The sequence below is a fragment of the Prionailurus bengalensis genome, chromosome E2, assembly GCF_016509475.1.
Source record: "Prionailurus bengalensis isolate Pbe53 chromosome E2, Fcat_Pben_1.1_paternal_pri, whole genome shotgun sequence".
In the NCBI taxonomy this organism is placed as follows: Eukaryota; Metazoa; Chordata; class Mammalia; order Carnivora; family Felidae; genus Prionailurus; species Prionailurus bengalensis.
The window spans coordinates 12,418,175-12,446,051 of NC_057352.1; the positions used below are offsets into that span (position 1 = coordinate 12,418,175).

The window sequence follows — 27,877 nt, forward strand, 5'->3', positions numbered from 1 at the left end:
ATAATTCTTTCTCTGTTTTATATAGCTTTATTGTTTTCCATTACTTTGTCTTCTGGGTCATTAATTTGTTCTTATACTTCTTCCAGCCTGTTGGTCATTGCATCAAGCGTGTTTCTAATCTTATTTATTGCACTCTTCATCTCTTTTTTAACTCTTTTATCACTGTGTTAAGGGTTCCACTAACGTCTCCATTCTTTCTCTAGTCCGCTGAGTATCCTTATGATCGTTGCTTTAAATTCTCTATCAGGTATGTTAGTGACACCCGTTTCACTTAGATCTCTAGCCGTGAGCTTGTCTTTTCTTTCATTTGGGATACATTCTTCTAGCCTCTCCTTTTGTCTGAGTCTCTGCCTGCCTCTCTGTGTTAGAACAGCTAGTTATGTCTTTGCTCTTGAAAGGAATGACCTTGTGAAAAAGAAGCCACGTATTTCCCAGGGCCTGGCACTTCGGGGTGTCTACAGTGTGTGCTGCATGCACTCTGCTGTTGTGTTCTGGTTGCTCTGTCCTTCAGGCCAGTTGTCTGCAGAGGTTCTCCTTGCCTGCAGAGGCTCTCTTTGCCTACTGTGGGCAGTGATTGGTCCCTGGCCTAAAGTTGGTGAGTTTTAAATAGGTGTGCTCTGGTCTGCTTGTGAAATGAGTCTCTTCACCATCTCCACTGGAACTGAGGCCCTGTAAAACTCTCTGGTCTGGAGACATGGTGAGGGCAGGGGTTTGTGTTGGTCTTCTGGGGGAGGGGCCCACTGTGCCGAGACTGAAAAGGCCGTTCCACTGGAGCACAGCAGGGTGGGGCTTGGTGCAGGCAGGTTAGGCAGCCAGAATCTGTGCCGTACTGCTTTCTGCAGGTGGCTCTGTGCTTATGCTGAGGGATGGGAGAGGGAAATGGTGCCGGGCCACCTCCTTTATCCTGGGGAGATGTCTCTGTGAATGCTGCCTCTCGGGGACATGCTCTGAGAACAGCAAATAATCTCCCAACTGTGTGCCCCAGCTGCTCTTCAGATTGCTGCTTTCGTGCTGCATTCCCCTCGGTTGTTTGCCTGTCTTTCTCTTCAAGAACAGCTTCTCTTCAAGAGCCTTCTGGGCTCTATCTCAGCCGAGCCCACTGACTTTTAAAGCTCCAGGCTTTCAAAGGAGAGACTGTAAAGTCCTAGGGAATTCCTCTAAAGTATTTGTCTATTCAAACCTTATAGCTGAGCCTAAGTATTGTCTTTATCATCTAGCAAGGTACTGAGATATATTACTATAATCCAGAATTACAGCTTTTCAGATCGCAACTTTATCATAAGGGCAGTAGTTTGCCCTAAAATTATGTAAGTGCCATTGAAAAAGCGGCTTGGACATGGAATTTATGAATGGCCCGTTATCATTTCTTTCCCCCCTTCTTGGCATCCCAGGCTTGCCTCCAATTTCAGGTCCTTTGGTTTGTTTCTGAAAGCGGAGAGAACACCTGCCTGAGGGGGCTCCTTTCCCTCGTGTACAGTGAAAGTAAATATCAAGAACCTTATGTAAAACTGTGGAAATTGACTATGTAAGTGCTTGACAGAATATTTCCCTGCTAGTGTGATTTTTGGAAGGTGTTTCCTCCATTTATTTAAAACTACCTGTGCAATTAAAAAATGCCATGCAGGGAAAAAACCCAAAAAACAAAAAGCAAAAAAAAAAAAAAAAAACAAACCCAAAAAACCTCTAGGCTTTAAGCCCCGCACAATTGTAAGAATGCACAAAATTCAGCCCCTCTCACTTTCCAAGCCATTGACAATGGAGAAACATTCTCCTCGGGTGTCCCTGGTGTGCTCCTCTCTTTCTCGCTCCCTTCTCCACGATCGCGGCACCCTCCCCTCGACAGCAGCCAGGATCTGTTTCTCCCCTAAACTACATCTCTGCATTTCTTACCTTCTTGGATGTAGCCCCTTCTGTCTGTTTAGTGGTAGAGTTTGTTCCGTCAGTCTTCAGGTTGATTTCTAGGGTATTTAGCTTGATCTAATAGTTACCTAGTTGCATTTGTGGGACCAGGCAAGCCTAGTGTCCTCCTGCTCTGCCACCGTCTTCCTGTCTCCTAACGATTCTATTTAAACGTTTAATGTTAAACATCATCCTAGAAATTTTATGTGAATTAACATATGCAATCCCAACAAGAGCCCTATGGGGTCCCATGGATACTGTTATTCCCATGTTGTAGATGAGAAAAGGGAGACACAGAGGGCATAAGTTGTTTGTCCTAGGTCACACACCTAGGAAGGCTGGGATTTGAGTTAGGTTTCAACCTATTACCTTAGTTCTTAGTATGCTTAGTATCATGTTGAGAAGGCATGTTTTGGATTTTTGTAGAGGGCCATGAAGGCTATGTCAATGAACTTTGAGTTTTTGATAAGATATTTTCAGTCATCTGTAATTTAACGGCATTTTATTTGGAATAATATTTATACTTCTAAGTGAGATAAGTCAGAGAGAGACAAATACCATATGATTTCACTTATATTAGAATCTAAAAACCAAACACAACAATAACAGACCGATAAATACAGAGAACAAACTGGTGGTGGCCAAAGGAGAGAGGGCTGGGGGTGATGGGTGAGATAGGTGAAGGGAGTTAAGAGGTACCAACTTCCAGTTATAGAATAAGTCTCAAGGATAAAAAGTACAGAATAGAGTCCATAATACTGTATTAATTTTGTATGGTAACAAATGATAATTACACTTACTGTGGGGAGCATTGCATAATGTGTAGAATTATCAAATCATTGTGTTGTATACCTGAAACATAATATGTCAACTATACTTTAATTTAAAAAGACTAAATCTTAGGGGGGTGCCTGAGTGGCTCAGTTGGTCAAGCGTCCAACTCTTGATTTCGGCTCAGGTCATGAGCTTACAGTTCAGGAGATCGAGTCCCACATCAGGCTCGTGCTGACAGCGTGGAGCCTGCTTGGGATTCTCTCTCCCTCTCTGCTGCTGCCCTGTTCACTCTCTCTCTCTCTCAAAATAAATAAATAAATATTTAAAACTTCAATCCTAGAAATTTATAGTTCATATTCTGATTATAGAAATAATGATGGCATATTGTAGAGAATTAAGAAAATACCTGAGGTATAAGGAGAAAAGTTTTTTTTTTTAAGGTTCTGTTCTCTATTAAAGGGATTTTTCCTTTTTTTTTTTTTTCTAAGTTTTATTTATTTTTGAGAGAGAGAGCACCAGTGAGGAAGGGACACGGAGGGGGACAGAGGATCAGAAGTGGGCTAATAGCAGTGAGCTCGATATGAGGCTCAAACTCACAAACCATGAGATCATGACCTGAGCTGAAGTTGGACGCTCAACCATGAGATCATGACCTGAGCTGACGTTGGACGCTCAACCAACCGAGCCACCCAAGTTCCACAAGAGAAAAGTTTAATTGCCAGTAACCACAGGTTGTAGAGATAACAATATTAATATTTTAATGTTTTCCTGGTCCATATATATAGTTTTGGCTTTTTTTACTAAAGATTTACAAAGTAGATATAGGTTTTATTTCTCCCGTAAGTTTTTACTGTGGAAATTTATAAATATAGCCAAATGTAATAAGAGTAACCATAATGAGCCCGAGTGGAACCATCACCCGTATTTAATCCTTGTTACCATCTGTCAGCCTTGTACCCCCACCGCCCCCAGTCTTTTTGTTTCAGCCTCTTAAAGCAAATCCCCAACATTGAGTCAGCATGAACTAGTGGTTCATTGGTTGTCATAATTGCCAGAAATTGATTATCATTTATTTTTTATATCCAAGACCAAGAAAGGGAGATGTTAGCACCTACTCTAAGGTTTTCACTTCAAGCATCTGTGATGCTTGGAGAATGTTAGTTGAGAAGGCTCCACAAGAACATGGCACTTTGGAGAGGGATGGTGATGGATTTTGTTTTCGTGTGTAGAATTTGGCTTACCTGTGTCTGGTTTTTTTGTTTCTTATCCCTCTCTTTCCATCCACCTGCAGTTCTTGTGGTGCTGGGACCATGTCATATTTTTCTCTGTGTGTTCAGCACTCAGTATAAGATGGGCCAGGGTTTCTGGTTAGAATAACTACTCAACAGACAGCCGGCATGAAATGTTGGCAGGGCAGAATTTCTGAAATTGGAATGAGGTAGCAAAATGGCCGATGGCGATATTCCTTAATCTCAGTTAGTATTAGTGAGCTATATAATCCACCAACTATTTCAGAGTGTTGAAAAGTGGGTGGGCAATTCTTTTGATGATCGAAAACATATTTCCTAAGAATCACTGTATTTTTTCCTAAGAAATACATCGGTAGAAATAATAATAGCAAATATTTGTAGACTGTTATGACTAGGAGGCAGTGTTTCCAATAGTTTACATAGATTGACTTCTTTCTCAGGGCATCTGGGTGGCTCAGTCTGTGAAGTGTCCGACTCTTGGTTTTGGCTGAGATCATGATTTCACGGTCGTGAGGTCACGCGCTGCATGGAGCCTGCTTCGTGTTCTCTCCCTCTTCCTCTGCCCCTCCCCAACTCACATACATGCTTTCTCTCTCCAAAAAATAAAATAAATGAAGGAAAAAACCTTATTTCTCATAACAAACCTAATACCCTTATATTACAGATAAGGAAATGGACTTATAAAAAACAATTCTTGTAAAGTTCGCTGTCTTTTTCTTTTGGGGGTACAGTTTTATTCATTTTAATGCAGGTGTAAATGTATATAATCACCACCATCATCCGATGCAGAGCAGTCCCATCAGCTCCCCAAATTCCCCTCCTGTTTTCTCTTCATAATCATCCTTCACCACATCTGTAACTACCGGCAACCACTAGACCCCTACAGGCTTGTCTTTCTGAGTGTCATATAAATGAACTCATACCATATGTAAACTTTTGAGGCTGGCTTCTTTCACTCAGCATAATGCTTTTGACATTCATCCACACTGTATGTATCACGGCTTCATCTGGCTAAGTGTTCACCATTCTTGCTGGTTAATACTCCATTAATTAATAAAATATATATAATATAACATATATTATAGTTTATCTGCTCATCCATCCACTGGAGGGTATTTGGGTTGTTTCCGGTTCTTGGCTGCTATAAACATTTGTGTACAGATTTTTGTGCCTATTTCTCTAGTGTATATAGCCAGGAATAGGAATGTTGGGTCCTATGGGGATTGTATATTTAACATTATAAGAAACTACCAAACTGTTCTCCAGGCTGTTTACCGTCCTGCGTTTCCACTAATGATGCATGAAAGTTCCAGTTGCTCCACACCTTGGTCGTCATTTAGCATTGTCTGTATTTTACTTTTAATTTTAGGCATTCTAAATGAACGTGTATTACAAGCTCATTGTGACTTTAACTTACATTTCCCTAGTGACTAATGATGTTCAGCAGATACGTCTTTCGCTTATTTGCCATCCTTGTATCTTTCTTGGCTGAAGCGTTTATGTTTTGGTGAAGAAAGTCTGCTCTAATGAGATGCTTCATTTTGTCTTTAAAGTTTACTCATTTTTAGAGAAAGAGAGAGAGAGGGCAAGTATGAGCTGAGGAGGGGCAGAGGGAGAGGGAGAGAAAGAGGATCCCAAGCAGACTCGGTGCTGTCAGCACAGAAGCCGATGTGGGGCTTGATTCCATGAACCACGAGATCATGACCTGAGCCAAAATCAGGAGTCGGATACTTAACCAACTGAGCCATCCAGGCGTCCCGATGAGACATTTCATTTTAAATTTTCGAATTTTTCTTTCTTTCTTTCTTTCTTTTTTTTTTTTTTTGTAGTTTCAAGTTTTTATTTAAATTCCAGTTAGTTAACATATATTGTAATGTTCGTTTCAGGAGCAGAATTTAGTGATTCATTATTTATGTATAAAACCCAGTGCTCATCACACGTGCCCTCCTTAGTACCGATCATCCATTTAACCCATCCCCCCAGCTCCCCTCCCCTCCAGCACCCCTCAGTTTGTTCTCTATAGTTAAGAATCTGTTTTATGATTTGCCTCTCTCATTTTTCCTCCTATGCTCATCTGTTTCATTTCTTAAATTCCACATAGGCGTGAAATCATATAGTATTTGTCTGTCTTTGATGGACTTTTTTTGCTTAGCATAGTACACTCTAACTCCATCCATGTTGTTGCAAATGGCAAGATTTCATTCTTTTTGATGTCCGAGTAATATTCCAGGCCACAACTTCTTCATCCATTCATCAGTCAGTGGACATTTGAGCTATTTCCATAATTTGGCTATTGTTGGTAATGCTACTATAAACATCGGGGTGCATGTATCCCTTTGAATCGGTATTTTGGTATCCTTTGGGTAGATATCTAGTGCAAATTGTTGGATTGTAGGATAGTTCTATTTTTTACTTTTTGAAGACCCTCCATACTGTTTTCCAGAGTGGCTGCACTAGTTTGCATTCTGACTTTTCTCGACATCCTCTCCAACATCTGTTGTTTCCTGTGTGGTTAATGTTAGCTATTCTGACAGGTGTGAGGTGATACCTCGTCGTTTTGATTTGTATTTCCCTGATGATGAGTGATTTTGACCATCTTTTCCTGTGTCTGTCGGTCATCTGTATGTTTTGGGGGAAATGTCCATTCATGTCTTCTGCCCATTTCTTCACTGGATTATTTCTTTTTTGGGTGTTGAGTTTGATAAGTTCTTTATAGATAGTGGATACTAACCCTTTATCAGCTATGTCATTTGCAAATATGTTCTCCCTAAATGTGAGACAGAAAACCATCAAAATCCTAGAGGGTTACAGGCAGGAATCTCTTTGACATTGGCTGTAGCAACTTTTTTTTTTTTCCAACGTTTTTTATTTATTTTTGGGACAGAGAGAGACAGAGCATGAACGGGGGAGGGGCAGAGAGAGACGGAGACACAGAATCGGAAACAGGCTCCAGGCTCCGAGCCATCAGCCCAGAGCCTGACGCGGGGCTCGAACTCACGGACCGTGAGATCGTGACCTGGCTGAAGTCGGATGCTTAACCGACTGCGCCACCCAGGCGCCCCGGCTGTAGCAACTTCTTACTAAATATCTCTCCTGAGGCAAGGGCAATAAAAGCAAACATGAACTGTTGGGACTTCATCAAAATAAGAAGCTTCTGCACAGCGAAGGAAACAATCAACAAGACTAAAAGACAACCTTTGGAATTTGTTTTCTAATTCTTCTGACCACTCCTTTACTGTGAATTGAGGATATTTATGATGAGGGCTTGGTCTGATAATGTTGATGTGTGTGTGTGTGTGTGTGTGTGTGTGTGTGTGTGTGTGTATACATATATATATATTGATGTGTGTGTGTATATATATATATATATACATATATATGTGTGTGTATATGTATATATATGTGTGTGTGTGTATATATATCTATATATATCTATATATATGTCTTTGCCTTCTAATTCACTAACAAAATATTTCACTCCAATGTGCCTTAAAAGTAAGACTTTGAAAGTCTATTTTTATCTTCTTGTTTTGATGTAATTAGGATGTACCTGTAATACAAGTTAAAACGTTGTGGTATAGCAATACATGTGCTAACTTGAAGTGCTTGTGATTTATAACTGAGTCACGGTGATTTGGATTGTGCTTTGTAACAGTACAACGTAGTAAGTTGCACATATACAATGCAGTTGTTGCAACTATAGGATTCTGCTGTGGTATGAAAGCAGCCAGAAACAATACTTAAACAATGAGCGTGGCTCTGTTCTAGCAATGCCTTATAGAATTTGTGAATTAATATCTATGAAATTTGATTTTTTCATATGTCATAAGATAATAGTCTTTAAAATTTTTTTTTCAACCATTAAAAAAATCAGTGTGAGTCCATCACTAAGAATGGTAAAAGCCAGGGGCACCTGGGTGGCTCAGTCGGTTAAGCGTCCGACTTCAGCTCAGGTCATGATCTCACGGTTTGTGGGTTCCAGCCTGTGTCAGGCTCTGTGCTGACAGCTCAGAGCCTGGAGCCCGCTTCCAATTCTGTGTCTGCCTCTCTCTCTGTTCCTCTCCCCCTCATGCTCTGTCTCTTTCTCTCAAAAATAAATGAACGTTAAAAAATTTTTTTTTCTTTTAATTTTAAAGATGAATAATGAAATAAAATCTAAATAAATTTTAAAATACCCATCCATCATTAAACTTTTCAGGAAGGTGGTCTCAGTGTGTAAATATGAAGTAAGTCCTCTTTGCCGCCCAGATGCCTTACCAGACACGTTTACAAGGATGGTTTTATGATGAAGATTAGTATCTGGTTTTCTCATAATAGAAATTGGTATAATTGCAATAGTTTTCTGCTATTCACGCGTAATCCTAATAGCAATCGGGTAATGTCGGTTCCATTATGATCCTCCTGCTTTAGGTTACAGAAATGAAACATGGAGAGGTTATTAATTAACCGTGGTTAAATAGATGCATATATTGTATATTATAGGCACTATAATATATATTACGTTATGTATTATTTATTGTATACAATATGTTATATATTATGTTACATATTGTATATAATATATATAATATATATGTTATATGTATGTTATATATTGTGTATAATAACATGTGTTATATATTGTCATACGTCATATATTGTATATAATATTTACGATACATATTATATGTTCTATATTATGCTTGCGTATGCTGTGGCAGTGCCAACATATAGCAGATACACAGCAAACACACAACGGTGCCAGGTTTTGAAACAGAATTTTGTGCCCGAGTCCGCTTCTAACCAGTACATCCCAGGGCCTCTCCTTTCCCACGTGTCGCAGGATCGGGGCGAGTTCCTTAGGAGCAGAAAGGCAACGTGAGGAGGGAGGGCTGAGGGTCACTGTGCAGCCTGTCCCGGCTTGCGGGCGTCCTGCCAGGAGAAACCTCACCGGTGGCTGGAATCCGGCCGACACTGGGCCGCCTTTTTCTCTTTTGCACCAAGCTCCGTTTCCCTCCCTCGCCTGGTTCCTTTCTCAGTGCCTTGTTTTGCCTTCTCAGGTGTCCGCCTTTCCCTGGGAAAAGGAGGAGAAAATGATCAAGTTCCAGGTGAGCTGGAGTTCTCACTTCCGTCACTGAGCGCATTATTTCACTTCTCACTGAGGGGGACACGCTTTTTTCTCTTCCTTGCCAAGAAGAAAGAACCACAGCAGATGTTTAAGACCATCTAGGTGCCACGCAGTTTCTTTTTAAAACACGTTTTCCTTTCAGTTTCTGTTTTGTGTTCTTCTTCTTGCACAAACAATAGTGTGCAAGAGAAATAGACATTTTAAAAAATGGGAGGCACCTGACCGGCTCAGTCGGCGGAGTGTGTGACTCTTGATCTTGGGGTTGTGGGTTTGAGCCCCACATCGGGTATAGAGATTACTAAAAAATAAAATCTTTTTAAAAAAGAATTTAAAAAAATTTTTTTAATGTTTATTTATTTCTGAGACACAGAGAGACAGAGCATGAAAGGGGGAGGGGCAGAGAGAGAAGGAGACACAGAATCGGAAACAGGCTCCAGGCTCTGAGCCGTCAGCCCAGAGCCGGACACGGGGCTCGAACTCACGGACCGCGAGATCGTGACCTGGCTGAAGTCGGACGCTTAACCGACTGAGCCACCCAGGTGCCCCAAAAAATAATTAAAAAAAAAAAATTTTTTTTTTCAACGTTTTTTATTTATTTTTGGGACAGAGAGAGACAGAGCATGAACGGGGGAGGGGCAGAGAGAGAGGGAGACACAGAATCGGAAACAGGCTCCAGGCTCTGAGCCATCAGCCCAGAGCCTGACGCGGGGCTCGAACTCACGGACCGCGAGATCGTGACCTGGCTGAAGTCGGACGCTTAACCGACTGAGCCACCCAGGTGCCCCAAAAAATAATTTTTTAAAAAAAATTTTTTTTCAACGTTTTTAATTTATTTTTGGGACAGAGAGAGACAGAGCATGAACGGGGGAGGGGCAGAGAGAGAGGGAGACACAGAATCGGAAACAGGCTCCAGGCTCTGAGCCATCAGCCCAGAGCCTGACGTGGGGCTCGAACTCCCGGACCGCGAGATCGTGACCTGGTTGAAGTCGGACACTCAACCGACTGCGCCACCCAGGCACCCCCCAAAAAATAATTTTTAAAAAAACTATTTATTTGAGAGAAAGAGAGAGAGTGTGTGAGCAGGGGAGGGGCAGAGAAACAGGGAGAGAGAATCTTAAGCAGGCTCCATGCTGGGCGTGGCACCCAATTCGATGTGGGGCTCAATCTCGGGACTATGAGATCATGACCTGAGCTGACATCGAGTCAGACACTTAACTGACTGAGCCACCCAGGTGCCCCTGCCAAAAAAAAAAAAAAAAAAAAAAAAAAAAAAAAAAAAAAGTTTTAAAATGAAAAGGCCCACACATTATTCTGCTTATAAATTACCTTTTTCCACAGTCACTTCATATGCATTATGATATGCAACAATAGCTATAATTTTGAATTTTTTTCACTTAAAATTATTTCACCTAACGCGTCATCTTTTATTAATTTCAATGAACTGCCGTCCCTGCCCCCTTTTCAACTATGCCCCATTCACAAGTTAAGTTCTTGGGAATTCTCACAGTTTAAGGCAACAATATCGGTTTTACTACCAACAATCTTTCCCAAAAAAGCAATTCTGAGAGAATTCTGATACAATTTATCCTTCTGTTGTAGGGACTCAAAACTAAAAAAAAAAAAAATTTTTTTTTCCTAATGCCTCGGCTACTTTATAAAAAGAATACCTAAAAGGTGGTTCTGTCTAACCGAATCCTACTGAAGCTGAGCACAGAAAAAAATTGTGTGCGATGTTTTCAGACAAAAAGAGCTAGATTTTGTTTCTCTTCCCAAGACCTGAAACTTTCTTCGTGTGTGTCTGTGGATGTGTCCTTGTGTTTCACTCCTTGTATATTAACTCATTTTGTTAGACCGATAGACTTCATTAAAAAAATTTTTAGACGATAGGACAGGCAGGCACTTTGCACCTGTTCCTTCATTCACTGCCCCGAGGGGAATTTAGAATAATCTGCAATGTTAACATGAAGGTAAGACGGCCCTGGAGGTCCAAGTCCTGCTCACGTTCCTCCAGCAGACAAGTGTCTGGCCAACTCCAAAGCCTTTCCCTCCTGGATCAAGAGTATCAGGCGCATCGTTTGGGAGGAAAGAGAGGCAAAACAAAACAAAACGAAATCCAAAACCAAAGCAGTGTTCTCTCGCAGAGACTGAAGGCCTTGGGTCGTGATATTTAGAGCTCCAGCCAGAACAGATGCAGCGTTGACCCGGTCTTCATTCAAAAGATTTAAACCCCCTGCAGTAAAAAGTTAGAAGACAAACAGCAAAGTAGAATGCGAAGTATTTACAGCGTATTTGGAAGAAAAGGACTGAATGTCCCCCAAACGAATATTTGGAATGCGACAAGAAATAAGAGACGCCCAGCAAATACGTGAAGAGGGAATGGTCTTCATTGCTAGCCACCTTTGTAACCATTTTTGCTAAATAGCTGGTGTTTACTTTCCATGTCTACTTCTGAGATTATCACAGACTTTTTTTTTTTTTTTTTTTTTTTTTTAGGTATTCATGTCTAGTGTTGGCCAGGGTATAGAGGTTTAGGAATTTGTACTTGGAAGAAGAAAAAGCAAGAACAATCTTTTTGGAGGAAACACCTGTCGTTAAGAGCTCAAAACACTAAAAGCTGTCCTTCAGCATCACCATTTCTACTTTTTGGAATTTATTTTAAGGGGATGAGCCAGGGTCTCTGTGAAAGGAATTTTTTTTTTTTTCAGCCTTGTTTATAATAGATAAGCTGAAACTAAGTCAGCATGCATCGTCTGGATCAGTGCCTTGTATCCTAGGCCATCAATTCCTTGACTTACTATACAGCCCCGCAATGGGATGAAAGCCGGTCGTAAGAGTGATTATGATAACAGTTAACATCTATCGGGTACTTAGGTCACTCGTTTTATTATCAGTACCCTATGCTGCGCGTATCAGCATGCAGGTGAGAGAATCGAGAACTTTTCCAGGGTCACATAGCTAGCATGAGGCAGAGCCTTCCCGCGTGAAGCCTTGCGCACATCACAACATTATAAACGCTGCACACTCCAGAGGGGGTACAGAGGACGAGCTAGACGCTTCAACAGTAAGGGTGACTTTAAAATATCGGTAGCCCGTGATGCCACAGTTCCAGGGACTTGCCTGTAAGAGTGCCATCAAAAAGGGAGCAATTTACTTGTTTGTGTGGCAGCAACTTGGTGTGCAAGGAGTTCTTTTCTTGCAGCCCTTTTGGTGGCTGGAGCGAGTAGTGTGGAAGGCAAACAGAAGGCAGCTACTTCGATTGGGTCCCCAGATTCTAGAGCAGCTTCCCATCCTTGACACACACTTCATGCTGCCCCCTTCCATAAGCATGGTCTGCGTGTGCTCGGTGTTTGTAGGAGCCGGTGATGTTCAAGGATGTGGCCGTGGTCTTCAGTGAGGAGGAGCTGGGGCTGCTGGGCCCCACCCAGAGGAAGCTGTACCGAGACGTGATGCTGGAGAACTTCCGGAACCTGGTCTCTGTGGGTGAGGACAGGCATGCGGTGACTGAATGCCAGCCGCCTTGGGGTGTCTTTAAATGCGCTCGGGTGTCTCAAGCTCTGGGACTCTTGAAACCATCCTCTGAGCTTGGCCAAATAAGAGACCTAATAATCCCTGTACAACACAGACAAGATGTCTCTGTCTAGGCAAAAATCCGTCCTTCCAACTATGTCAATGGGCAAATTGTGGTTCTGCAACATGGTTTGTTGTGAAATCAATTTAGTGAGTTGCTCAGCTTCTCCCCCCCCCCACCCCCACCCCCGGCCAGGGTGCCAGTAACGGTAACTGTTTATTAACTTGATGTTTCAGAGGTTTCTTATTTTTTGGTTTTTGTTTTTTGCTTTAACAATGTTTTTGTAGGGGTGCCTGGGTGGCTCAGTCGGTTAAGTATATGACTTTGGCTCGGATCATGATCTCACAGTTTGGTGGGTTCGAGCCCTGCATCAGGCTCTGTGTGCTCATGGCCTGGAGCCTGCTTCGGATTCTGTGTCTCCCTCTCTCTCTCTGCCTCTCCCCTGCTTGCCCTCTCTCTCTCTATCTCAAAAATAAATAAACATTAACAAAATTTTTAGAAAATGTTTTTGTAAATAACTTCAAATGTACAGAACATTTGCCAAGGTAGAAAACAAGAACACCCCTATAGCTTCTACCTAGATTCACCTATAGTAACATTATACCCCATTTATTTTTGTAAAATAAAATATTTTTTCTCTCTCCAAATATATTTGTGTGTATATATGAAAACATATGTATATGTATGATAATTTTTTCTGAGCTACTGGAGGGTAAATTGCATACGACATGGCCCTTTATCTCTGAATACTTCAGTGTGTATGCAGAGTTTGGGAGTCCCCAAGGCTACTCTCAGTCTGACACCGGTCGCAAGCTCAGGGGTCCCTCAGATAACCCTCGGCCTCAATAATTCGGTAGAGGGACTCTCAGAATGCCCTGAAAGCTGTTATCCCCACGGTTCCGCTCTATTACCTGGAAAGGATACAGGTTAAAATCAGCCATGGGAAGGGGTGCCTGGGTGGCTCAGTCGGTTGAGCGTCCGACTTCGGCTCAGGTCACGATCTCACAGTTCGTGAGTTCGAGCCCCGCGTCGGGCTCTGGGCTGATGGCTCGGAGCCTGGAGCCTGCTTTGGATTCTGTGTCTCCCTCTCTCTCTGCCCCTCCCCCATTCATGCTCTGTCTCTCTCTGTCTCAAAAATAAATAAACATTAAAAAAAAAATCAGCCACAGGAAAAGGCACCTGGGGCAGAACCCAGGGGGTGTCGGGCACCAGCTCCTAGCGGTCTCTCCCAGAGGGGTCGTGCACAGCACTAACTGTGCCCGGCGGTGGCGGATCATCCTGCACGTGGAGTGTCGCCAGCCAGGGAGGCTCACACGAGCCAAGGTGCCCAGAGCTTTTATTGCGGTTTGGCCGTAGCGATGTGGCTGGACACCTGTGAGGCTGACCTTAGTTTCCAGCCCCTCTGGAAATCAAGCCGATAGCAGGTGGGCCACAGGCCCCACCAGAAGTCACATTGTAGCCCAGGGCCTCCAGGTGAGAAAGACACCCACAACAGACAGGAAATCCCCAGGACTTAGAGATCACTTCCCAAGAGCTGAGGACAGAGACCAGGCGTCTCTTTGGGCATGGTTAATTCTTCACGAGACGGTCCATTTTGTAGAAATAGCAATATTCTCTCACGTATTCCCCGTGCAGATATAATACTTTTACATCATCTTTCATTTGTGCTCTGATTGTAACAGTAGAGCAACTTACATTCCTTAAAGCCGATTTTTCTCTCCCCAGAGCAAGGCCTAGTCTTGAGTCTAGTCTGGCTGCCATGTCTCTTTAATCTTCTTTAATTTGGAACATTTCCACACAGTTTCTTTGTCTTTTATGACAGTGACATTTTGGAAGAACGCTATAATTCCCTTTCCCCATTTTGCATATAATATTCCTGAGACTTCCCTTGTAATTAGGTTCAGATGATGCATTCTGGCTGGAACTCTATATTGGTAGTCCTTTTGAGAATATCACATATAGAGGCACACAGTTCTGTCCCCCGTGGCTGGTGCTAATTTTTTTAAAAATGTTTATTTATTTTTGAGAGAGAGAGAAACAGAATGTGAGCAGGGGAGGGGCAGAGAGAGAGAGAGGGAGACACAGAATCCAAAACAGGCTCCAGATTCCCAGCTGTCAGCACAAAGCCTGACGCAGGGCTTGAACCCATGAACCGCGAGATCATGACCTGAGCCGAAGTCGGACGCTCAACTGCCGGAGCCACCCAGGCGCCCCGGTGGTGCTAATTTTGACCACCCAGTCAAGGTATTCAATTTCTCCACTATAAAATCACTGCTTTGTTTCTCTTGCAATCATAGGGCAACACTTTTTAAGACTACACAAATATTTCCCTATAGATTCAGCATCCAGTGATGATTCTTGCCTTCTCCAGTCTTTACCATGGTCATTACAAAATGATTTTCTGCCTTAGTACCTCCTTCACAGTTAGCAGTCAGCTCTTGGCATTCTACAGTAAAGCAAGAGCCCCCTACGCCTTAACCATTTGTTTATTTGTAGGGACTTGCGACTTTTTTTTTTAATGGATCGTAATATTACTGTAATTATTTGGGTGCTAAAATGGCTCCCAATTTGGACTTTTGTAGTATCCCCCCATCCTTGTTTCGAGCACTTCTCTACTTGATGGCATAGCATGCTGTTCTCTGTCTCTCTTTTACTTTACCCTCGCTCTGGAATCATCCATTTCTTGGAGCGTGGTATCTAACAACAAGGTCCGGATACCTAGCCTCCAGTGTCACTGACACTGTGGTGGCTTTGTTTCTTGGCCTCAGGGGATAGAACTAGCAGGTAGGAGTGTGTGTGTGTGTGTGTGTGTGTGTGTGTGCGCGCGCGCGCGCATGCACACGCACGCACGCATACATTCACATACATGTAAGTACATGCATACATAGGAGTAGATATTTCACTCTCATTAAAAATAAGAGAAATGTTACATAAAATTATACTGAAATACCATTCCTCACCCATGAGATGAGCAAAAATTCCAACACTATACTTTTTTGGGCAAAGTGGCGGGAAATAGAGCACTCTCATGCATTGAAAGTAGGAACGCAAGATGATACGGTCCTGAAGGAGGGGAATTTGACAGTTATTCAGCAATGGTCCCGGCAATTCGCTTCTAGAAATTTTCCCTAAAGATAGCAAAGTGCAGTGGTGCCCGGGTGGCTCAGTCGGTTAAGCATCTGACTCTCGGTTTTGGCTCAGGTCATGATCTCACAGTTCATGAGTTCAAGCCCCGTGTCAGGCTCTGCACTGACAACACAGACCCTGTTGGGGATTTCTCTCTCCTTCTCTCTCTGCCCCTCCCTGGTTTGCTCTCCCTCAGAATGAACAAATAAGTAAGTAAGTAAATAAACATAAAGATAGTACAGTGCAAAAGAGCATTAATAGTATACCACAACTCGTGTAAGAACGAAGGGGAAATAAGGAAATCTATGTATATCTGCTTGTCTTTGTAAGAAGAAACCCAAGAAGGATTAATCAGAAAATCATGAAGTTAGTCTCTTACAGTGGGTGGGAGGTAAGAGTGTGGAAGAGGTGTGTCACATTCATTTGAGTGTGCCTTTCTGTCTGGTCTGGACTCTTGAAAATATGCTAGTTCACCACATGATAAAAATTAAATAAGAAAAAAACAGTAAAAAATGAAGAATGCGAAGGCGCGACAGTCTAAAGCTGAAAGAAAAGTTAAATTATATTTGAAACTAATACCATAGCCACCCTGAAGAGAGAAAAGAACTTATGGAAATAGCTAAGGAACATAGCACGTAACTATATCATATCACCTTAGCATTAGGTACAATGGGGGGGGGGGTAGAGGAATGAAACCGGGATCTTGAACAATTTTTAGTGGATTTGCTTATTGTAGTGGTAAGGAACAAGCCGTTCTGAAACTATTTTTTTTTTAACCTTTATTTATTTTTGAGACAGAGAGAGACAGAGCATGAACGGGGGAGGGTCAGAGAGAGGGAGACAGAATCTGAAACAGGCTCCAGGCTCTGGGCTGTCAGCACAGAGCCTGATGCGGGGCTGGAACCCACAGACCGCGAGATCACGACCTGAGCTGAAGTCGGATGCTTAACCGACTGAGCCACCCAGGCACCCCTCTGAAACTATTTTAGATTCATTACAGGTGCCACAGCAATTTAATGGAGAATGTATAGTCTTTAAAAATTTTTTTTTTTTTTTTACTTTTTTAATGTATATTTATTTTTGAGAGACAGAGCATGAGCAGGAGAGGGGCAGAGAGAGAGGGAGACACAGAATCTGAAGCAGGCTCCAGGCTCCGAGCTGTCAGCACAGAACCCGATCCGGGGCTCGAACTCACAAACTGCGAGATCATGACTTGAGCCTAAGTTGGACCCTTAACCGACTGAGCCACCCAGACGCCCCTAAGATTTTATTTTTAAAGATTTTTTTTTTACATTTATTTATTTTTAATAGAGCACAAGTTGGAGAGGGGCAGAGAGAGAATGAGACACAGAATCCGAAGCAGGCTCCAGGCTCCGAGCTGTCAGCACAGAGCCCATGTGGGGCTCGAACCCATGAACCGTGAGATCATAACCTGAGCCGCAGTCGAACTCTTAACCGACTGAGCCACCCAGGCGCCTCGAAAGTATAGTCTTCTCAACAGAGGGTGCTGAAACATTTGGACTTCTGTATGCGCCTATATCCATGCCTCGCACCTCACCAAAAAATTAACTCAAAATGGTTAAGAGACTGAATGGAAAATGTAAAAGTGTGAAACTTCTAGAAGGAAACGCAGGAGAAATTCTTCATGACCTTGCATTAGGCAGGGAGTTCTTAGACACCAAAAGCATGATTCGGAAAAAAGAAAAAAAAAAAAAAAAGATCACTTGGATTTCGTCAAACTTAAAACTTCTGCTGTCCTTGCCTTTCTACAGGGAATCAGCCCTTCAAACCAGAGCTTATATCCCAGTTGGAGAGAGAAGAAAAGCTGTTGATGATGGAGACAGAAACCCAGAGAGATGGGTGTTTCGGTAAGAGCCGCCCTGTAGTAACACAGCAGCTAGAGAGCCTCTCCTAAGACATGAGTCAGAACAGGTCAGGCCCTAAGGCGTCTGTCCCCTCAGCTTCCTCTGGCTTTTCACATATTCCCCTGTGTTTATTTCCGCTCACTCATTCTGTTCCGCACCGCCCCACTGCTGCCCAGGAGACCCGTCATGGTCACGCTTCTGCTTCAGCTCACTTGACTTGCTTTTCTCTTTGCCTTGAATGAATGGCTTGGTTAAACAGAGGCATGGCCCTCGCTGTCTTCAGTGCCCCCTTGAGACAGCTGGTAGGCGTAAAATAAATCCACACAATCGAGGGATGCTCCAGAGCGTTGTTTGTTTTCTGATGAATGCCTGTCCTGATTCTAATCATTTAGGTGTCCTTGAGTATCTATAGACACGTAGCCATTATTCTTAGAAGATTGAGGCTAGCCAGTCAACCAAAGTCAGGATCAAAAGTGATCGATGCCAACATCACAGCTGATTCTTCCCACGCAGCGGTTTCAACTGAGACACTCTTGCACTTACTTCCTATTCAAATGCCCAGCTCTTTATCTTTCCGTTCTGTCCTCTCTTTTCATCCTCTAGCATCTGAACAGTCTCTTGACCTAGCTACAGTTTTCTTAAAATTCTTTTTTTTTTTTTTTAAACTGTATTATTTATTTTGAGAGAGAGAGAGGGTGTGTCAGCAGGGGAGAGGAGAGAGGGAATCCGAAGCAGGCTCCACACTGATGGCGTGGACACGGGGCTCCATCCCACAAACTGTGAGATCGTGGCCTTAGCCAGCTCAAGAGTTGGCCGCTTAACCAGCTGAGCCACCCAGGTGCCCCAGTTATCTTAAAATTCTTTTTTTTTTTTAAATTTTTTAAATGAATATTTGTTTTTGTGTGAGAGAGAGAGACACACACAGAATCTGAAGCAGGCTCCAGGCTCTGAGCTGTCAGCACAGACACAGCCCACACAGGGCTCGAACCCATGAACCGTGAGATCATAACCTGAGCCGAAGTTGGATGCTTAACCAACTGAGCCATCCAGACGCCCCTTAAAATTCTTATTCAATTTGTTTAAACTTAAGCCCGCAAAACCATCAGTTCACCTATTTCTCCCACCCCTATCCCTGCCCTCTCAAAACCACCATCTCTTCTCTATATCTGCAAGCTTAGTGTTTTGTTGTTTTTAAAATTCTTCATATAAGAGAGATCCTATGGTGTTTGTCTTTCTCTGTCTGACATACTTCACCCAGCATAATGGCTCAAGGTCCATCCATGTTGTCACAAATGGCAAGATGCTTTTCTTCTTTATGGCTGAATCATATTCCATTTTATTTTTTATATATTTTATTATGTAAATTTATTGCATATGTTATATATTTATCTGGCACTGAACAGAGAAACTTCCCATGCCTATCCGTGGGTCTCAGACAGCTGTTCTCTGTTTCCTTTGATAATTTTAATTCTGCTATGGCTTAATTGGGATATCAAACGTCACTGTGTTAATAATTGCTGCAATTGTGACTTAACTTTATATGTCAACTTAACCTTAACTACACCTAAAGTTTTAACACAACCTTTCATAAATATTTGGTGATGTCTTACGTGTGCCAGACATGTTTATCCAGAATTACAATTCCTCGCCACAACTTACTTTTTAATAGAAAACTTACCACATTTGCCTTAACTAACTTCAGACATAAAGAAAATGTGGGTAAAGTGGCACGTTGCGAATAAAATAAGACAAATCCGTGTTTTAAGTTACACATATGCTTAGTAACTTTTGATCATTAATAGTGGTTCTGATATCAGATCTCACACTGTGATAGGCTGGCCAATTTTATGCTCTAATATAAAGGGGAGTCTTTGTTTCCTGCATCTCACCCCCTCTGCTCCCACTCTACATAACCTGTTCTTGTTTTCATACATTATATGTTTCCCCTTGGACTGAATTAAAACTGCGATTCTAAAATTATAGCTTTGTGGCAAGTTGGGTGCTGGAGCCATTTTTCACATGGATGACTAGAGAGAGAATTCTTCTCAAGCTCATGTGGGACATCCACCAAGATAGACCACGTTCTGGGCCATAAGACACATCTTAACACATTAAAAAAAAAATAGAAATCATACAATTGTGCTCTCAGATCACAATTGAGTTATACTAGAAATCAATAAACTAAGTAACTGGAAAATCCCGAAATGCATAGAGACTCAACAGCACACTTGTAAATACTACGTGGGTCAAAGTAGAATCTCAAGAGAAATTTAAAAATATTTTGAACTAAATGAAAATGAAAACACAGCTCATAAAAATTTGTAGGACGCGGTGGCAGCAGTACTAGGAGGGAAACTTAAAGCCCTGAAGGCATATGTTGGAAGAGAAGCTCTAAAATCAATTGTCTAAGGTCCTACTGTAGTAAACTAGAGAAAGGAGAGCAAATTAAATCCAAAGGAAGCAGAAGAGAGGAAATAATAAGAATTAGAGCAGAAATCAAGTAGAAAACAGGAAGCCAATGGAGAAAAAAATGAAAACAAAGACTGGCTCTTGGAAAAATCATTAAAACCAGTAAGCTTCTAGCCAGGCAAACCAAGAAAAAAAGAGAGAGGATACAAATTACTATTATCAGACATGAAGGAGGGGACATCACCCAGGTCCTGTGGGCATTAAAAGAATAATAAAGGAATACTGTGGACAAACTCTATGCAAATATGATAGCCTCAATGAAATGGGCCAATTCTTTGAAAGACGTGATTTGCCAAAACTTACGCAAGAAGAAACAGACGATCTGAATAAGCCTATATCTGTTGAAGAAATGATAATTAAGAACCCTCCAAAAAGAAAGAACTCATTTAATCATGGGGTAAAGCAGTGGAGACAGACAAGAAATCCTCAAAGGTTAAATATACTCTGATAGAGCTAAGTCTCAGATGTGGTTAGGAGAGTAGCCAGCTTTGTAAATATTTGTAATCCAAACATTATTGTTACTTTATCCTCTACTGCCTGCAAAATGCCTTGGTTTCTCTTACTATTTAAAAAGCTCAGTAAGAATGCAGGCTCATCTCAGCCTGGATTGCCTGAGTTGATATTCTTGACTAATTTATATTAAAGGAGAAGAGAAAAAGAAAATCTAAACTGAGATTTTTTTTTTCTTAATTCATTATAGCTAACCGTTTAAAGGGATTATTTGGTATTTACAACACATATAAAATTTTTGTTATTGAATTGGTTCATAGAGGGTGTTGGAATGATTGACTTTCTCAACCTCTAAAGCTAAAGGACTACTAAGAAGATGAAATAAATTCTCAGCTTTCTTCAAATAAGATTTTTTTTTGAGAGAGACAGTGAGAGAGAGAGCGAGCTTGGGAGGGGTGGAGGGAGAGAGAGAATCTTAAGCAGGCTCCACAGCACAGAGCCTGATGCAGGGATCGATCCCACAATCCTGGGACCATAGCCTGACTGGGATCATAACCTGAGCCAAAATCAAGAGTCAGATGCTCAGCCTACTGAGCCACCCAGGTGCACCTTAACAATACCTTTTAGTGTTTTTTTGCAGTGCATATTTTCTCCATCAAATTCATTTATTCAGTTCGTTTATGAATTTGATTTAACACAATTTCTTATCAGCACCCTGCCATTGATACTAAGAGAGAACCTAAATGTTGAGAGAGGGAAAGGAAACGACAAGGTGTTTTGGTACACACCACTGGCTAAAGGAAATTAAAGTTAATGTCATTAAATGTGTGATCTTTTCCATAGAGCCTGAAACTAAGTAAAATGACCTTTTTCCCCTTCCTGTAACACTTTCACATTGTGAAGCCACTGGTCAAGACGAAACTTTAATCTCTTAAATATTTGAGACAGTCATATCAAAAACTATGTACAAATTTCTGTTGAAAAAGCTGCTTTGTAAAAAACTGGGTTTTGATCAGCAAGCCTCTTTTCATGTCCTCAAGCCACCACGTCAGTCCCAAAAGATATAAAGTATTTAAACTGTATCTTTATGGATGCATACTGAGTGTTTTTGATGATACCAAGCAAAACTAGAGGATTATGATGAACTCCAGCTGGACACCAAACTTCTCACATATAAGCTATTAACTTTGTCTGCCTCCTGTGGTATGTCCCTGCATTTCATGTTTAAGTGATAAAATATTAGTGTAATAACTGGAAACTTTGCTTTTGAGAAGCCAGAGACATCACTAAGTGTTTGGCTTTTTTTGAAGTATTGAGAGGCGTTATGTATGGATGTGCCATAAAGTGTTACCCTGAAGTTACTGCAGTGTCCCACAGCCTAGTGCCACCCTAGTCATCAGTGTGGCATTTTCCTTTCTTTTCTTTTCTTTTTTCTTTTCTTTTCTTTTCTTTTCTCTTTTCTTTTTTCTTTTCTTTTCTTATCTTTTCTTTTCTTTTCTCTTCTCTTCTTTTTTTTTTTAAAGTTGGGGATAGTAGACAAAGTGGGTGGGGGGCTGAGTTAAATGGGTGATGGGCCTTAAGCAGGGCACTTTTCGGGATGAGCCCTAGGTTGTCATACGTAAGAGATGAATCACTGGGTTCTGCTCCTAAAGCCAAGACTACACGCTATGTTAACTAATTTGAATTTAAATTAAAAAAAAAATATTTATGGAAGAGAATTAACCTTAATAAAACATTTTCAGTAAAATAAAAATTTTAATTGGAAAAAAAATAAAAGGCAAAACTAAAAAAAAATAAAGTTGGAGATAGTATGGGTTTACTGGTAAGATTTTATACAAGAAGAAATACACTGTTTTGAGATTAGTTTAAAAGTTAAAAAGACTCAATCCAGAAGAGATTCCTGCGACCTTTGCTTTTCTCATCAGCAGGTGCTACCCTGAGTGTAGCCCTGCCTCTCATGCAGCTTTTCGGCCTTGTGGCAAAATCGCCACCACCACCTTCCCATGAAAAACAACATATCTTCATGCCCTCTTAGTTCTGTTTTACTGCTTTCTTTTCTGGATGCTATAGAGAATTAATGTGCTGCCGGGTGTTAGGAAGGTACATGTTATGATGTCAGCCCTGCTGAATCCAGTGTCGGTAGGGAGGTACTCTTGGATTTGAGGATCCGCTGTCTGCTAGGAAGCTGAGTGTTAATAACTAAGTGACAAACCACTTCTACCCAAATGTGCCTGTCTTCAACTCTTCTGGTGCTTCAGATTTTCTGAACATTATTTTTCCACTAAAAGGACACAAGCCAAAGTCAGTGTTCATTGAGCTTTTGGTTTTTGGTGATTTGCCTCAAAGTACACCTCCAGGTGCCAGGGAACTTGGCTGTGCTCACCTCCCTCAGCCTCCTTTTTTCCCCTGATGTCTTTGGAGTTGAATTCTGTCACAGTGTTTCACATTCTGACCTATACGATGGCCCTTGCTAATTGTGAAATATCTTTTGAAAAGAGGTGAAAGTGATATGGCTTACAGTGACTTAGAAGAATTTATTATTCGCATGAAGATAAAGAGTTTATAGGGGCCCTATGATGCCTCATGCATAAACGTCCGTGTTTACCTTTGCACGGTATTTAACACTGTCTCCTAACACACATACAGATGAAAACATTGCCATACCCACATGCCAGAGAGAAAAAAAGTTTTTTGTCCACTTGAATCTCCATTCTTCCCAATTTGAGAATTCCCCCTTCTTGGGATCTCCAGGCAATCCATGATAAACCCATAAATAATATGTATATGGTTTTACTAGACCTTTTGAACAGGGCCACCATGTTTGATATTTCCAGGTTGCGTTGCAAAGCCCTGATTTTGAGGCATACAGGTAGCTTGAATTATGTGGACCTTACTTATATTCCTGATACAACTGAAGAAGAACCAGAGCCATTTCCTAAGTATTCTTAGACATAGTAACATGAATTTTCTTGTAATTTCATGTCGTGATCTAAGTGCAAAATCTTAAAGTCTCTGAATAAAAACTTCCACTTCTGCACATATCTAAATTCTCTTTATCGGGGGCGCCTGGGTGGCGCAGTCGGTTAAGCATCCGACTTCAGCCAGGTCACGATCTCGCGGTCCGTGAGTTCGAGCCCCGCGTCGGGCTCTGGGCTGATGGCTCAGAGCCTGGAGCCTGTTTCCGATTCTGTGTCTCCCTCTCTCTCTACCCCTCCCCTGTTCATGCTCTGTCTCTCTCTGTCCCAAAAATAAATAAACGTTGAAAAAAAAATAATAAATAAATAAATAAATTCTCTTTATCATTATAGGAGCCAAGAGTCAACATAATATGGAGAGTAGTCAAGCAGTGGGATTAGGCTACATTTCCCCCAAAGAGCCTTCTTCCCGGAAGACCTGGCAACAAAGTACAGGCGGGTTAACCAGGTGTCAAGATGCCATGAAAAATTTTCAAAGGAATGTTTCTCAGTTGCAAAACCCAGGTGATTTCCCCTGCCAGGTTTGGGCAGGAGTGCCAGTTCATGTTCCCGAAGATGAGAACTATATATTGACTCATATAGAGGATGTTTCCAATTGCATAAAAAGTCAAGAATTTCCATCTTGGAGAGCCCAGCATTCTTGGAGGAAAATGTATCTGACAGAGTCACATAATTATCAGTGTAGGTGTCAGCAAATTTTGATGAAAAATAATTTCTGTAAGTGTGACAGCACCAGTTGGATCACGCCACACAATGATAACCTGGGAGTACACAGATCAGAAAAAATTTACAGCTGCCATGACTGTGGAGAAAACCTCATGAAGGTTTCGCTGCTTAATCAAGACTTAATCAAAATGGGGCAAAAGCCCTACTCCTGTAATGAGTACAGAAAAGCCTTCAGTGACGACTCCAACTCTGAAGTTTATCAGCAGTTACACTTAGAAGGGAAAACCCATACCTATAGTCCATGTGGAAAGGGCTGTAGTTATAGTTCAGTTCTTCATCTTCATCAAAGTGTTCATAGAAGAGATGATTGTGTCTTTGAGAGTTCACCTCTGCAATCCCATCAGAGAGTACATACAGAAGAGAAGCCATATAAATGTGGATATGGTGAGAACTTCAGTCAGCTCTCCTCTCTCAACACTTGTGGACTTATTCACACGGGACAGACGTCCTATAGATGCAATATTTATGAGAAAGCCTTCGATCATAGCTTAGACCTTAATAGTATTTTTAGGATCCATACTAAGGAGAAACCCCATGAATATGAGGAGAATGGGGATGTCTTTAATCAGAGTTCTTGTCTCCAAGTCTACCAGAAAATCCACACTGGAGAGAAACTCTACACAGATGTAGAATATGAGAAGGGTTTTCTTTGTGGCTCAAATCTTAACATTCAGCATAGAGTTCACATGGAAGAGATTCCTTATAGTTCTGAGGAATGTGGTAATAACTTCAGTCTGGACTCACATTTGCAGGACCTTCAGATAGTCCATACTAGGGAACAACCATATAAACATTATGCATGTGGTAACAGCTTCAGCCAAAATTCATATCTTCAAGGTCATCAGAAAATTCACATCGGAGAGAAAGCTTACAAGGACTGTGGGAATGGCTTCAGTTGGAGTTCAAAACTGAAAGATCATCAGAGAGTCCACACTGGAGAGAAACCGTACAAATGCAATGCATGCGGTAAAGGCTTCAGTCATAGATCAGTTCTTAATGTTCACCAGAGAGTCCACACAGGAGAGAAACCTTATAAATGTGAGGAGTGTGATAAAGGATTCAGTCGGAGTTCATACCTTCAAGCCCATCAGAGAGTCCACACTGGAGAAAAACCATACAAATGTGAAGAGTGTGGGAAGGGCTTTAGTCGCAATTCATACCTTCAAGGCCACCAGAGAGTTCACACTGGAGAAAAACCATACAAGTGCGAGGAGTGTGGGAAGGGCTTCAGTCGGAGTTCACACCTTCAAGGCCACCAGAGAGTTCACACTGGAGAAAAACCATTCAAATGTGAGGAGTGTGGGAAGGGATTCAGTTGGAGCTTTAATCTTCAAATTCATCAGAGGGTTCATACAGGAGAGAAACCCTATAAATGTGGAGAATGTGGTAAGGGCTTCAGTAAGGCCTCAACCCTCCTGGCCCACCAGAGAGTCCACACAGGAGAGAAGCCATACCAATGTGATGAGTGTGGTAAGAGCTTCAGTCAGAGATCTTATCTTCAAAGCCATCAGAGTGTCCACACTGGAGAGAGACCATATATATGTGAGGTATGTGGGAAGGGCTTCAGTCAGAGAGCATATCTTCAAGGTCATCAAAGAGTCCACACTAGAGTGAAACCATATAAATGTGAGATGTGTGGGAAGGGTTTTAGTCAGAGTTCACGTCTTGAAGCACATCGGAGGGTCCACACAGGAGGGAAACCATACAAATGTGAGGTATGCACAAAGGGCTTCAGTGAGAGTTCACGTCTTCAAGCGCATCAGAGGGTCCACACAGAAGGGAGGCCCTATAAATGTGAACAGTGTGGTAAAGGTTTCAGTGGGTTTTCAAGTCTTCAAGCTCATCACAGAGTCCACACTGGGGAAAAACCATACAAATGTGAGGTGTGTGGAAAGGGCTTCAGTCAGAGATCAAACCTTCAGGCTCATCAGAGAGTCCACACAGGAGAGAAACCATACAAATGTGATGCGTGTGGTAAGGGTTTCCGTTGGAGCTCAGGTCTACTTATTCATCAGAGAGTCCATAGTGGTGACAAATTCTATAAAAGCGAAGAGTATGGTAAGGATTATCCTTCATCAGAGAATCCATACAGAAATGAAGATCTATAAAACCATTATATTTGTTTTGAAGTCCTCAAATGGGAACTGAAATTTTCCACTCCCTAGAGTTCTTATAGTAGACAAAATTTCTTTCATGAAAATGTTTCTGCCCAGCCTCAACATTCACAATAGTCAGGAGACCACACTATGGAGACATCTAACAAGAGAGTCTCCGTAAGGGGTTTTCTCACAATTTTAAGATTCATTGCACGTGACTTGTACTAGGGCTTATAAAAGACCAGAGTAACAAAAGTACAGTGAAGAGCGTGCCTAAATCTATGTTTAATGTAAGCTTAATGAGAAAAGGGGCTTCACTTATTTACTGAGTTTTTAAAACCATGACATTGCATAACTCAGTGGAGGTGCTCAGTACTTTTTACTAAATGACTAAAAATGTATAAAAGTGTCATGTTTGAAAATTTTATTAAGCTTATTTACCCCAAAAAGATCATTTAAAAATGTATTTGGAGGAGGAATCCTGCAAGTAACCTTAACATAAGCACTTCAAGTGGGAAAATATTTGAAATGTAGAATATCAAGCAATATTGTCATCTGAAATTACACGAATTGGGTTGTAACCCTGTTGGGATTGGTTCCCATCCTTTGTCTTGTCTTAAACAGGGATGAGCTAAATTCTTATCATTTGGTCTCTTTCTATACAGTATTCCATCAGTTTAAGTTTAGCGCTGTGTGTGTGTGTGTGTGTGTGTACACATATGTGCACTTTAAATGACAGTACAAATTGATAAATAATGTTTCTGGTTGCACTGCATTTTACATAATTGACTTTTTACTCCTGCCCTGTGTGTTAAGGCAGAGTTTTCCTGTAATATTTGCAAAGTGTCAGAAATGGTTGCTAATGAAAAGTACTTTCTTAATAAATGTCAAAATTACAATACTTTGCTTTTTTAGTCTTCACGTTTCTGTCAAAGTTCTTTTGATTTGATTTTTGTTTTTAGTCAAAATTTTTATTGGAAACTTTTTTTTTTTTTAATTTAAATTCATCTTAGTTAACATACAGTGTAGTCTTGGCTTCAGGAGTACAACCCAGTGATTCATCTCTTACATATGACACTGGTCTGACTGATTTCCACCTGGAAACTTAGAATAATAATTTGTGATAAGGCCATCTTAATATAAAGGGATTTGTACAATGAGGGTAATTTTTTAAACCAGAAATAAATAGATAAATTTCTCCCAAGTTCCTATAAAAATGGAATTATAGAAAGTAAGGAATCAATCTATAATGATAGGAAAGAATTATACATATTGTGTCGGTGAAAATGTGGATTGTACCTTCAAAATATCCAGTTAATTTAAGTCTGCATACATATATGTTCAAATACATGTTTCATAGATAATGTGTGAAAGATTACTCACCATCATATATACAACAGTTTTCTCTGACCAGCAAAATTTTGGCGTAGTCTTTTTTTTTTTTTTTTTGGTACTTCATTTAAATTTTTTTTTCAATTAACATTTACCAATTTTACCAAAGTAATTACTGAGTTATCATCCTTTATATTTAAGAATCCATAATGTGATCGCTTTATTTCACTAGATGGCATT

General features: G+C 41.2%; 1 protein-coding gene across 3 annotated transcripts in view; it reads left to right on the forward strand.

The window, feature by feature from the left end:
- The window catches only part of ZNF112 (zinc finger protein 112), a 33,769-nt gene extending 6,563 nt beyond the window's left edge, over positions 1 to 27,206 (forward strand). Inside the window, exons 2-5 of one of the 3 annotated variants that reach the window (XM_043598668.1) lie at positions 8,963 to 9,010; positions 12,384 to 12,510; positions 17,497 to 17,592; positions 23,817 to 27,206. In XM_043598668.1, coding sequence (XP_043454603.1) covers positions 8,996 to 9,010; positions 12,384 to 12,510; positions 17,497 to 17,592; positions 23,817 to 26,317 — 2,739 coding nt within the window. In that variant the 5' untranslated portion in view covers positions 8,963 to 8,995 and the 3' untranslated portion in view covers positions 26,318 to 27,206. Of the gene's footprint in view, positions 1 to 8,962; positions 9,011 to 12,383; positions 12,511 to 17,496; positions 17,593 to 22,307; positions 23,555 to 23,797 lie in introns of those variants that run through there. The other 2 variants (XM_043598669.1, XM_043598671.1) reach the window with 2 other exon arrangements.
- The last annotated feature ends 671 nt before the right edge of the window (positions 27,207 to 27,877 follow it).